General features: G+C 42.1%; 1 protein-coding gene and 1 long non-coding RNA gene across 4 annotated transcripts in view; both read left to right on the forward strand.

The window, feature by feature from the left end:
* The first annotated feature begins 136 nt into the window (after positions 1-136).
* Positions 137-11573, forward strand: LOC107202272. 3 transcript variants are annotated; one of them, XR_001520613.2, is made up of 4 exons: positions 137-228; positions 7550-10154; positions 10361-10461; positions 11223-11573. It is a non-coding gene; the product is annotated as an uncharacterized LOC107202272 (long non-coding RNA). The 3 variants fall into 3 exon arrangements; XR_001520612.2 differs by having other exon boundaries at positions 7550-10461; XR_001520614.2 differs by lacking the exon at positions 137-228 and adding an exon at positions 3254-3424 and having other exon boundaries at positions 7550-10461.
* Positions 11574-12211: 638 nt separating this feature from the next.
* Positions 12212-13861, forward strand: part of FKBP1B (FKBP prolyl isomerase 1B) — a 44089-nt gene continuing 42439 nt past the window's right edge. Inside the window, exon 1 of the mRNA XM_015622824.1 lies at positions 12212-12316. Within this exon, the coding sequence (XP_015478310.1) occupies positions 12280-12316 (37 nt within the window). The 5' untranslated portion in view covers positions 12212-12279. The remainder of the gene's footprint in view (positions 12317-13861) is intronic.

Consider the following 13861-nt stretch of genomic DNA (forward strand, 5'->3'; position numbering starts at 1 on the left):
GCTCATTCACAGCTACCTTTTTTTTTTTCTTTTGTGAATTATTTAATGAAGTGTCATGGGGTAGCTTTACCTTTAAGGCAGCTGAGGAAAGAGGGGAAGTTGGAGGTGCTGATGGCTGATGGGAGTTCTTCCTCCTGACCAATTATCAGTCACGACATGAAGATTATATTCAAAATAAAAACTTTTTAATATTCTTCAAGAATAAGCCAGCGAGGATGACCGGAACAGGTAAAAATTAAAAAGCTAAATATGCAGGTTAGAAGATCCTGTTTTTATGCAAGACTCATAAATTCTTTGGTGTCTGTGCTTTTGCTGAAACCATGCTTTTTAATGATTTTACCTTAGCCTTTGTGACATGGATGCCACTCTGCCATACCTATTTCACTAGGAAGTCTGATGACTTCCTCCAAGTCATAGCAGGATTATTGTTTTTGTTATTTTTTATATTAGTGAAAGTTTCTTACCCGTAGTAGTTATAATGAATAGATTGCATTAAAATACAATCCCAGCAGTTCTATAAATTGTCAGAGTCTGTGTAATATATACTTGTTTTACTTTAAAATAATGGTGTTTCACTGCTTTTTTGTCTTCTGGGTGTATTTTGCTGAATCTGATAAAGGTATTCTTTGGCACAGCATTTAATCTATATTCTGCACACTGTGCTTTAAATGTCCTAACAAAACTGTGTTGCAGCTGGATTCTAGCAACCTAAAATGTGGTTTGGATGCAGAAACTTCTGCCTCATTGTGACTGAAATGTTCAAATGTTTTGCTAGGGATAATGTGCATTCTGCCAGCTATGCTGTCATCTTGAGAGCATGGACTGACTACTTGTGGGGAAGACTGGACTTTATTTGCTGTTGTTGTTTTTTTTTTTAATTTCATTATCTCATAAAGCATTTGCTCTTCAGCAGTGTCTGTGACATTATCTGAGGGTAATACAAGGCTGAATATATGAGGTTTGCCAGTAAATTTGCCAGAATCGCCCTCAATTTTGGAATTCAGGTCATCTCACAAATACTGAAGTCTTGAAAAATATTTGCATCAGAGCTACAGTGAAATTTTCATCTGTCTCTGAAGGTTTTAGGAAATAGGACTTCATCTGAAGTCATACTTATGACACACATATGAAGACATACTTCATCTGAAATGTACTTATTTCTAATTAATTATTTGAGATACACAGATACAAAGATGGCAACATCACAAAGTTCCACTGGCATGGTGGAACTTCCATGAGCTGGGGGGTCATGTAAGCATGAATCTTCTGTGGCCTTTTCAAAACTTTCTAAGGCTTAGTGTTCTTTGAAATCTGCAGGATTTAGACACACTGCAAGCTCTATTCTGTAGCAACTGAATTGGAAGCTCAGACTCCATTTGGGATAACATTTGAGAATCTGAAGAATTTCCTCTTGTGTTTCTGGTGGGAGGCAATATTGTGGGCAAGCAACTTCTGTGAGAACAGAATCCTGTGGTACCCCTATAAACACCATATATGACTAAATTCATTACAGATAAAGTTATCTTTCAGACTGTATTTTTTTTTAAATGTAAATAATGGAAGACTTGTAAAATATACAGCAGAGAATAGAACCTAAGTTATGCCGTGATTATGAATTTGAACAAGTTGTACTGGGGATCAAAGAAGGCACAAAGTGAATAAAAGAGACATTGAACTTTTGTTTGGCACAACCTCATTTTTTTTTAAAAAAAAAAAGAGGAAAAAACAAGTTCCCTTCATTCAGTTAGCATATTTTTCTGGAAAAATATATATATGTAAATAATATTGTTCCATCACCTTGGCATGCACAGATCTCTATAGCACACACTCAAAATAAAGGCTGGTAATTGAAAAATGTCCTGGCAATACCACAGTTAGAAATCTGAGACACTTCAGTGAGCAACCACAGTCTTTACCCCTACAATGAGCTAGATTCTGATCTATTAGCATCTCTGATTAACTCTGGTGTAACTGAGATCAGAATGCCACCTGTGGCTTCAACGAGGTGTTTCAGCTGGTGGCACCTTGGCTGGCTCTCTCCTGCAGAGTAATTCCAGACAGTCCTTGGTGCTTTGGAGGAGATGGGTTTTAGAAGTCGTATACAAAGTCCAAAACTGAACACTGACTTGCACATAGCTGCCAGTTGGTAGACATGAGTTCCTGTGGTTCATAATGAGTGTTGGAAAATTAATCCAGCTTTCATCATTGCAGAGAGTGAGCTGCCTTTTTTTAATAATACTGATTTATATTGATGTTTTTCCACATTGCTCTACTTGCTATTCAGGGAAAGAGTGAATACTTTTTGTGTCCAAATAGATCAGAGCTAATAAGTTCCAGGTTCTTAAATATATTTATCTGTCTATTTCTTGTCCAGTGAGAGACTGGTATCTAAATATCTCTGTGGATCTCAGTTGAGTGCCTTGCTGGAAAAACTGAATTTCAGACTTCATTTTCTCATTTACTCATCATAAAATAACTCTTCCAGACTAAATCTTGCTTCAAGTTAATTAAATAGATGTTAATATTCCTGGTGACTTCAGAGGAAGAGAGATCCAGCTCAATATCTAATAAAAATGTAGGAGTAATAATTTTTCTAATACTAATTTAACCCAACTTTATGAAATGTCTAATACTTTGTGGTATTTTTACTTCAAAAGTATTTTTATTTAAAGCTACTCACCATGAATTCACCAATTTAAGTAGATGTGTCATTTACTTCAACACTTCTGAGAAGCTTGAGTATTTATTTACGTAATAAATGCATACTTAATGTCTTTATTCTTCCGCACTGACATTTCTTTGCCTTGAGATCTGCTTTTAAAAGTAGTTATCTGTCATAAGCTAACTGAAACAGAATGCAAAAATTATGCACAGTTAATAAAGAAACAAAATACGTAATCTGTCAGAGCAGATCCACTGATCTGTGCCTTGTAAATCAGTGTTCCTCTGACAGGGATATGTCTGTGTGCTCTTCCTGCTCTCAGAATAGGGTTTTACTCACCAACTACACATTTTTGTACGTATGTCATGTAAAGTGGGAAACACCTAAGGAAATACTGTATTTTTTACATAAATATATTTAAGGAATTGCTAAGAAGTTTGGTTAATTAAAAAAACCCACAAATGCAAATTATTGTGTAAAGCAAGCCCCTCATGTTTTCTATGTGGACTACATTCAAGCTATGGAGACTTCAGCCAGAAAAGTCACAACTTCTTTCTAAGACTGTTTTTTTTCATCCATGCAGACCCTTGGTGTTACCTTTCTGGAGCAACTGCCTGGGCTAAGGGTTACAGGCTGGCATGATCTAAATAACGCGTTTCATCTCTAAATAGAGGCACCTAGCATGGGGACATATATGATGGACAAGACACTGCTACTTCAAGACAAAAGTTTTGTCTCATCTTGTAGAAGTTTATAAATTCGGTGAGCTCATTTCTACCCTCAGGGATACAGTGCTAGATGGCAACTCTCCAAATGTCATACATGTATAACTGACTGCACTGACCTCTCTGACACTGGACCTTGGGTTCTCTGAAATCTCTCTGGGCCTCAGGGAAGGCACCAGAGATGCTCCATCACATCATTCCAACTGGAGCTGTCCATCACTCTTGCAAGGAGTGTTGTCAATGGCTTTCTTGATGTTTGTGGCTCTCGGAACTCCCTTTCCTCTGTAACAGAAAGGCAAATATGCAATTCTAACATAGCAAACCAGCACATCTGGGGGAGTAGATATGGTGAAGAAGTTCTTTATCACCCAAACTTTCCCATTTGTGGTTTAAAGTGAGACTCTCGTAGTTCACTGGAGTGGAGAGAAGAAAACCAAGTCTTTTCAGGAGACCACTTAATTTTCACTCTCATCAAGGGCTTAATGTTTTTTGGGCCTTCACAATGCTAAAGAAAAACTGGTGAGCAATTAGGAAGGAAAGCAGAATGGTTATGCAAACATGATCACAGAGAATGAGACTCATTCCTCATTTAATTGTTGGTGTGGGATTCATCCCACAAATTAGTATTTCTGCATTGAAGTAAATAGCTATAGCCACCTACATGAAGGTAGTACCTAAGCTCTCATTAGGAAACAGCATGGAGCCTCAGCTCTCTAACATATCTCTGCACATACACACTACAGCTAGGCAAGTCAGACCCTGTTTCCTGATTCACTTAAAAGTCAGTGGTGAGAAACAGATACTTTTAGGGCATGATTCATTCCATATAAAGTACCTAAAATAGATGAATAGATCTTGCTTTACACGTCTAGGTGAAGTACTTGCCTAGGAAATGGGTATGGACAGATGAATGCCAAGGAATGGTTGCGTAGTCATTACGTGCATGTCCGTTCTAGCTAGAACATTTATCAAGGATCAGCCCACCAACAGCTCTTTCTAGAACTACATGATCCCTACCTACATCCCTCCCACTGCTGAAAGCCCCCTATGTCTCAAGCCACTCTTTTTTGACTTAGTGCTCCCATATGTACATGCCAGTCTCTTGTGCATGCTTTATAAAGCAATCAGATTTTCAATAGAAACTCCAGCACTTATGTTACAAAAATTATACTGGGCAGAAGAGCATGATATGTTCTTTAGGATATATTTCTGTCTTGGCAAAGAGAGGGAATGAATGATCTAATGGGTCTTTCCATCTGTAAGTCAACATTCAGCTTCCAAATTATGACAGTCTTTTTCTTCATAGGCATTAAATGTATTTGTTTTTGAAAATGTCTCTTATTAGTACCTTCTTTTTTACATGATGATGTAAATTTATACCTTTGAAGTGATATTTTTATAATTCCCACCAGACACATCAGAAAACTTAGGAACCTCTTGCATGGCTAAATGCTCTTTGCCACAGTGTTCTTACTCAGTTAGATCACTTACAACTGCAAATCCATTGAGACTTGAAGAAGAACAAAGGATAGTAATATTTTTAGCTGATTTATATTTGCCCCAGCTTGGTAAGTTGAAAAGGTCACTGAAGTCTGTCAGCTCTGGGAAAATAATTTATTATTGTAAAGAAACTCAGGACAGCATGAGCTGGACATAATCCTGTATCCAAACTGGTTGGTTGACAATGTGGACACAGTCAAACTCTTAGCAATACCTGATTTGGAAAGTACACAAGAAAGCAAATTTCATAAAGTATACAAAATTGGTTACTTCTGAATCATATGGGTTCTAGCATCTATTCAGGCAGTTAAACTGTGGTTGAGAATATTGATTAAGATTGTGGAGTCTCTATTATTTTGCTTGATGTACGGGGTGTGTTTGATGATAACACTTCTGATGCCCAAGATAGTTGAATAGTTTGCTGTTGCTGGTTCTACCTGGGACAATTTCAGAAGTATCTGAAGAAAGCTGATTCCCAGCTTATTTATAAACCCTTGTAATAAAACACCTTTAACTTTGTTTCCCACAGAAATGCTATTGCTAGTTAGACTTCATAGGATCTCCCTACTTGCCTGATACAGACAAAAATATTGATGAAAGTGTTTTAACAAAAACCTGCTAATTAAAATAAAACAGTGGTAGCATTGTGCTGCTTCCCACTTGCTTGTTTAAGTAATTCACCTGTAACTGTCTACGTAGGCTGAAACTGAGCTATAGTGGATGATGTTTTTAATCCCAAGTCCTTAAGATAGTTGAAACATTAGCTAGAATTGTATTGAAGGTCCTGTGGGGGTCTGCATTTTTACTGAAAGGCTGTGATGGTTCTGTTTTGGCCCTCTTTTTTATCTTAGATAAGGCCTCAAATGTAATGGAAAATAAAGTTAAAAAAAAATTTTCCTGCTTCCCTAGTAGGAAGGATTAGAAAAGTTTCCACTTGGTCAGTTTAAGCCTAAACACCTTTTCTCCAGGATTCAGCCACCTTGCCTCTATAGGTGCACAATCTGAAATGGCTGATTCAGACTTGTCTTTCTCTAAGAGAGCTAAAGGCCAAATGCTGGATCAACCTTGATGAGGAGCCAAATACCAGAGAGATTAGTGTTCGTGTTTCACCTAGAGATGAATGTAAAAAGTCTGAGATTTTTAGTGGCTGTCGCTAATCTCTTGACACTTACCTGGAATTAAAGCTGTCCCTGGAGTATCATGCAGAAAAACCCCAACTTTTTACAATCTTTCTGTGCTCTCCTACTTGTGGCTGCCATGGTATGTTACAATATGCCTCTCTGGCTCCTGAACTTTTAGTTATAACTTCAGATCATTTTGGTCAGGAGGTTCTAGAAACTCATCAAATAGTGTTATAATTGCACATGCAGAATGAAGAAAAGCAAATACAACCTTAATTTTCTGAGTCCATTAGCCAGCTCCCTTGATTCATTTATCTGGAGGATTGAGAATGCCAGTTAATTTCATTTCCACACTTACATTTTCCAAAATCATCGAAAGACTAATCAAAAGCTTGTAGCTAATATTTGCGGCTTGTTTGGTTTTCTCCTGTTGTTTGAACTGCTTCCAATATATATTGCCGGTGACATTTCTCCACCAAGCAGAATAAATACCAAAACTATAGAGAAATAATTTTGCTGAGGAAAGCAGCAAATGTGTTGCCCTGTATATACAAAGTTTCTCAAAGCCACTGATGTCCTTCTGTAACTTCCATGGAAAGGAAATGACAGAGTCAGAATAATTAGTTTACTGAATAGATGCAATATATGTAATTCCAGTACTCTTCCACAGTTTGAAAGATAAATCTGCTTTAATTTTTAATCCATTTTTTGCTATGAAATATTAGGTGGAAAAGAAAATCTAATCCTCTTGGACTGTCTGCTTAAGATATTGTTATTATTGGAATTTTATTTGTGAGACTGCACTGCATGACCCTGAGTTTAGGCTCAAGGTGTTACTTGCCCTCTTTTCTTTATTTATGATAAAAGAGGATCTCTTCCCCTGAAGTATTTGGCATGTAAACAAGGTAGAATGATCATTCTTGTTATATAAATTAAATACTGAGACAGAGATCAATTCAGAGCATATCTTCAATTCAGCAAGCTGCCTTCTAAAGAGTAGGCAGTGAAGCAATATCACTGCAGCAATCTGCACATGTGTTAATTAGTATGAATGGATGCTGCAATTTCATATTTATATTGCATGTGAGGTCCTAGCTAGTGTATTTGCCACTTTGGAGCATTATGCATTGCAAACAGATCCAAGGTGATTTAGGATCATGGAGTCAGTGTTGGAATTGTGGTTAACATCACTACCATTCTTTAATTTCCTTCTCCATGAAATCTTATCTCCATGTTCCATGAAAAATATTACAGACTCATACATCAATTTAGGGGGATGGATCTTTTGGAGGCCATATGGTCCAATTGCTTGCTTGCAACAGGGCTGACATAAATTTGTTCCAGTTCCTTAAGGCTTTGTTTGATAACTCATCTGGTGAAGATTTTTTTATCTATATATAGTAAGAATTTCCCTTGCTATGACTTGTGTCCATTGCTTCTTGTCCTTTTGTTAAGCATCTCTGTGTGACACCATCCTCTCCACCACCCATTAAGTAGTTGTAGACAGTAACTGAGATCCTTCATCTCTCTGTCTTCTGCAGGCTGAGAAAACCCAGCTCCCTTCTTCTCTCCACGTTCTCCAACCACCAACAACAGTGGAATGGCTGAGCTTGCTCCAGCATATCCTTGAACTGGGGGTACAAGTCTGTGAGACCATGAGTCTGTCTAAACCCATGTGGTTTTGGAAGTGATAAATTGCATTCATCTCTTCTGGAAACAAGCTCCATTGTTGTGGAACTCTTGCCTCCATTCCAGAACATGAGTTACCAATTTCATGACTCTGGTAGCTGGTGGTGTTTATCCTGATGAGCTCTTCCCTGTGCATACCTGAGGTTACCTCACCTGGTCCTGTAAAAGGCTTTGAAGATCAGGTCTAAGACTATTATAATGACATAAAAGCATTGTGAGAGAGAATATGTGAATATATGAGTTGGGAAAAACCTGGTGAGAGAGGTGGTGGCTTTTAAAAGCAGTTTTAGTGCTACTGAAAAAAATCCAGCTGCAGTTTTGCACTCACAGCTACACCTGTTAGAGGGAACTATAGATACAGCTATGGATAAGGAGTTCCAAGAGGAAGATGAGGATTCGGAATAATTGCTTCAGGAGTAAATTTTATTCTTTTGGGGCATTTGGAACAAGTATCAGTTGGGAGGAGGTGACTGTGCTGCAGACCTATGGTAACCAGCAGTGGTGAGAAGTGAGACAGGCACATGGTGATTTTTGGGTTTAATCTGTTAATCACATGGCCGTCACTGCGGGTGTGCTGTCAGACTTATCCTAAGTACGTGCTTTGAGAGGAATCACGGATTCTGGCTGACTCTCTTTTGTAATGCTCATGATGCACAGGAGGAACATTCTCAGTGACATGACCTGATGAGATCTGCAGGCTGTTATTTATTTTGGTGAGGATTTTTTCCAGTGCAGTGCTGGTTTTGCATGACCTGTACGGTTTGGGCTTAAAATGACTTGGTTGCATATCTTGGTTCACTGAATGGAAAGGTCAGTATTGGTAACACATTTTTAGTTTGTTCTCACTGTTCATATTGCACTGGTTGGGTTTCAAAGTAATGCTGATTCTTTATCCATGGATGTTGCTGAGGGAAATGTGTATTGTTGGGGGGAGTTTGTGGCATCCATGAATTTTTATATTTGCAGAATTTGCGCTTTCCATTTATGGGCAATTTAGTGCTTTGCCTTCCAGGGGTGTTCTTTGTATGCATATGGAATCTATTACACATGATTTGTAGATCCTTTGTAGATTTTAAAAACAATGAAGAATGGGATTTCACAATATAGGAACTATGAACTAAGTTAAAATACTCTAAAAATTTGAAATCGGTTTGTCTTTCTAAAAGTGGAAATGCATAAATATTTTGTAAACAGTGCTGGCTGTAGGGGGAAAATGGGACATCTGCTGAACTTTGAGATTTTGAGTTTTTCTCATAATGACTGTGGCAAATTTTTCTCTTTGTGACCACTGATCTTAGATGTTGGAGTCATGTGGTTCCATCAAAACACTTGGGAAAGAGCATTAAGAGAACCACCCACTTTTCCAGCCCGCTCTTTCTGGTCCCAGGGTAGAAAAACATGCTATGGGAAGGTCTTGTGGTAAACGACTGTTCAGGAACATGAGCTCTACAGAGCTTTGGAGAGAGAGACTACGGGACTTTGCCCTTGACACAGAAACACTGGATACCAAAGGTGGTAGAGGTGCAATGGCTTTCAAAGAGCACTTTTAATACACTAATCTGGTCTGCTTTGATAATCTGGTTTTAGCCATTTCTTTGGTCATGAACTTTCCCTCTTTGTTCTTTCCCTCCAGTTCCTTGCCAGTTCTAAACTACTTTTTCTTGTATTTCAGAGGCTTTCCTGAAAATAAGGATATTCCTTGTTTCAGTCTACTCTTCCAAGATCTTTATGTGCTGTAGACTTGTTAACATGTATTTAAGGATCTCAATGCCTCCACTGAATACTGTGAGGGGAAAAATAACATTATTTTTGGTTCAATATTGGTGGCGTCAAAGATTTTTTAAAAATATTCATCCAACAATTTTGAGATACTCTCTACAAATCCTTATTTCTGTCTTGGAATTTAGCCTTACCTTTCTTTCCCATGGTCTTGGGAATACAAGTGTTGAGGATCTAATTAGCCCATGCCCAAAAGAGGCATTTAGAGTCCCACCATGGGACAAGAGGCCGTGGGATAGGATGATTGTATATACAGTATGTTAGACTTAGTTCACAGTTTGGTCCCTCCTAATCCCATCTTGTGGCTTCTGAATTTTGCTGCTGGTGGGCTTTGCTTTTTTATCATGATTGTCAGTCTGCCTGAGAATGCTGGGGTCTGCCTTTAAAGCCTGTTACTTGTGATGACAGTTGAAGCAGATATTCTGTGATCCCATCTGAACTATGTCTATTATGTGATTAGGTCCAATCTCCTGTCACAAGACACAACTCGAGAACAGCTACTCTCCCATCATGGAGAGATCATGGCCTGATCAAAGGAAACATGTAATTTTAAAAGCTAAAGTGAACCCAGCAAAGAATAATTTGCTTTTATTAATTGGATTTATGTTTTCTGATGCTCTGATCATCTGAGAGGACACAGATATCTACCTGGAGCCTGGATGAAAGCAGTCCTTTCTTGTAAGTCAAGAGCCCTAATAGGACACCATGTACCTAGAATTTCCCTTTATAACTCCCCTTATGCACTCAGCTTTTCTTGTGCTGTCCTTGTTGCTCTGTAGTGACTCAGAGGCACCTCTGGAATTGGTAATGTTCATGTGTTCTTAGTGCTTCTGTGCCACTTACTTCCTACCTGGCATTTTCCTATTTCTCAAATGCATTTTTAGTATCTTTCTACAGATCAGAAATCAAATGACAGTGTGACTGGCAATGGAAAAGATTCCATTTTCAGAATTTGGCTGTTACAGACCTCCTCTGATAAACTGCAGTAAGTGCCTGCTTATTCTGTACATGCTACCTACAGATGCAGAATTCACTGGAATGGGAGGCAGATGAAAGGAATACGTGTTCAGCCCTCATTACTGCTTCTGAAATCATGTGAGCTCATGATTTTCCTCCCTTTCCCATTTTGGGGGACTTCAGCCAGCCAGCCCTGGTACTTCAGAGTGTTTGACCCACAAGGAAAGATAGATACAATCTATCTTTGCCTGTGCATCCAGGCAAAGGAACAGTCTGGTCAGAGTAATGTGAAAAGCTGTGTGGAGATGGTCAATGTAATTAAGAGCATGCATGCAAGGGCCACATTATCACAGTTATGAACCAGCACAGTAATTCCCCAGTTCAGTCATCCTGACAAGTTCCCAGGAAGATATTTTTTCCTGGAGAGAACCCAGTTTGTAACAGATAAAAATTCTGAAAAAGCCATGCCAGGGAAGTGCAGGTTGGAATTAAATGGATACAGACAGCTCTTTTAGTTGAAAAACTGATGATGTTGTGGTTCCATTTTAATTTTTATCTCAGAAAACACAGAACTGCAAACATAACTATTCCTTTAGAGGCAGTGGAAACTCCTGAGATTCAAATAGACAGTAAGTGCATGAGGAAATAGTCTGTTTCAGGCACACTTCTCAGAAGTAGTTGTAGCAAGGTTGAATATGTAATCTCACATGATGGGAATACCATACATACGTTGATTTTTCCAATTGAAAACATGGATATGAACAGGAACTTATAAATTGTTTTGCACAGAAACTCAAGGTCACTGCCAGCCTGCTGGAGACCTGCCGCTGCTGCTGCTGTGTGGGGTCACCAGCGGTGGGTACCACTGCCCTGATGCTGCCGTTCACCAAAAGAATCGGGGCCACATTCCCTTCAGCGCGCACACGTAATGAGCGAGCACGGATGCCTTCCTCCATGGCTCTTTCTAACGGGAAATGCCGACCCTCCACTCGCATTCAGCCGCGTCCTGCTGTCTGGATGGTTTGAAACGCGGCGCTTGGTTTCCCTGCCTGCAGTACCCCAGCGGTACCCCCGCTCCCGAGCTCAGCTCCACACTGGGGGTACAGTCACACGGGGGGTACAGTCACACAGGGGTACAGTCACACGGGGGGTACAGTCACACTGGGGTACAGTCACACCGGGGTACAGTCACACAGGGGTACAGTCATACGGGGGGTACAGTCACACGGGGGTACAGTCACACGGGGGTACAGTCACACAGGGGACACAGTCACACAGGGGTACAGTCACACGGGTACAGTCACACGGGGGTACAGTCACACGGGGGGTACAGTCACACGGGGGGTACAGTCACACCGGGGTACAGTCACACTGGGGGCACAGTCACACGGGGGGTACAGTCACACGGGGGGTACAGTCACACAGGGGTACAGTCACACGAGGGTACAGTCACACGAGGGTACAGTCACACGAGGGTACAGTCACACGGGGGACAAGCGCCAGCGACACCCCCGGGGGAGAGCGCTCCGCCGGGAACCATCGCTAAAGCGAGCCCTGCCCGGGGGATGGCAGCAGCATCCTCCGCACGGCCGTAGGTTGGGGGGCGATGGCAGCGGGGGGACACCCCCGCCGCAAGGCTCTCCTCGTCCCCGCGGCCCCCGGCGCCCGGAGCGGGGGCGGGCGGACCCCTCCCCTCCCCTCCCCGTGCTCCCCGCCCCTGGTCCGCATTGGCTGCGGGCGCTGACGGGCAGCCGGGGCGGCCCCTGCCCGCGGCCGCCCAGGGGCACTGCCCGCACTGGGGGTCCGGCCGCGCCGGGGAGCGGGGCTGAGTCGAGCCGGTGTCGCCATGGGGGTGGAGATCGAGACCATCTCTCCGGGAGACGGTACGAGGCCGTGAGGGGAGCAGCCTTGCGGCGCGGGGACGGGGGCGCTCGGTCCGGCCGGGCACCCCGGGGCTCCGGGAGTGAGGGAGCCGCGTCCCCGCCGGCGGCAGAGCGGGCAGCGCGGTGAGGGGAGGCGGCGGGGGCGGGAGGCGCGGCACGGCCGCAGCCCCGCGGGCACGAACCCCCGGTGCGGGAGAGGCGGAGCGCGGCCAGGGGCCGCCCGGGGTGGCGGCGGCGGCGGGGGCGGCAGGGGGCCGGGGTTTCTGTGGAATCCGCTGACAGCTGCACAGCCCGAGCGCGGGGTCAGCGCCGGCGCCCGGCGGGGAGCCCAAACTTTCCCCGGTGGCGAGCCCGGCCTCGCCGGGGCTACCGGCCGTTCGTGCCAGCATCCCCCGGCGAGGCACCGCCGCCTCCCGGTCCAGCGTGAGATGCTGGCGAGGGATTATGTGCAGCCCGGGTAGCAGTCACCTCTCCTTGGCGCACGCTTGGCTTTCGAGAGCCAATTCGCCGTGTTCTGCTCTTCCTCGGCATGATAATATAATTCCGTAAGGGTTTTTTTGTTGGGTTTTTTTAAGACAATGTAATTTCTAACGTACATATGTAGGTATATAATAGGCCAGATTCATCACTGGCTGATACACAACCATAAATAATTCGTTCAAGTTGATAGCAGATTAAGTTTCTTGGCCCAATATCTTTCCTTTCTTCGTGTATACTTTTAAATTGGCTTCTCCCTCTGTGCTGTTTAGCTCTAGAGATCGAATTCTTCTTTTGGTTGCACAGATGTAAAAGAATAATACCTATATCAACATAGGTAATGGTGCTGAGTTGGGAATGGGAAGGAGGTTGGAACTATGTATTCTATGTATTAAATAGATCCAGGCTGTCATTGTAAGTAATATATGATTCCAAATAAAACTATATGGATTAGTTCTTTTGGTTGCAAGTCTTAATCAAAATCACCTGACTTTAAACACTGTCTTAGCCACAGTGAGTTCGTGGTCTTGTGAATCTCTGCTTTTAATTTGGCTTTGATGTGAAATTAGGTAGCTTCATTGGTTTTTGCTGGTGGTACACTCACACAGCAGTGTGTCCATAAGGTCTGAAACTGCTTTTCTCAGTTGTCTGTATAATAGTGGATCATTTTAATAATACCTGTTTTACTGGGAGTAGGATTCATCTCACATAGTTTTCTCACGTTAGCTGGCTAGTCTAAAGCAGTCTTCTGGGTTTTCTCTGTGGCCATCTCCAGAGAATAATTTGTCTGGCCTTTCTCTGGATAGGCTGTCTTTCTCTCAAAGCACTGCTAATTCTTTGCTGTCAGTAGAAGAAGCTCTGGAGACTGGCATGCGATAGTTGCCTGTGGTTTAGATGAATTTAAAAGAGATTAATCCCACTTTAGCATACCATGGTGCCCTTACCAGATACCTACTGTACTGCATTTTGTGTAACATGCAGCTAGGAGTATTCCAGCCAGCTAAGCCAATGTACAAGGCTGTTCAGGTAGTGCTTGGAAGCACCACTTTCTCAATTTTTGTGTTGTAA

Source organism: Parus major, chromosome 3 (genome assembly GCF_001522545.3).
Source record: "Parus major isolate Abel chromosome 3, Parus_major1.1, whole genome shotgun sequence".
Classification (NCBI taxonomy): Eukaryota; Metazoa; Chordata; class Aves; order Passeriformes; family Paridae; genus Parus; species Parus major.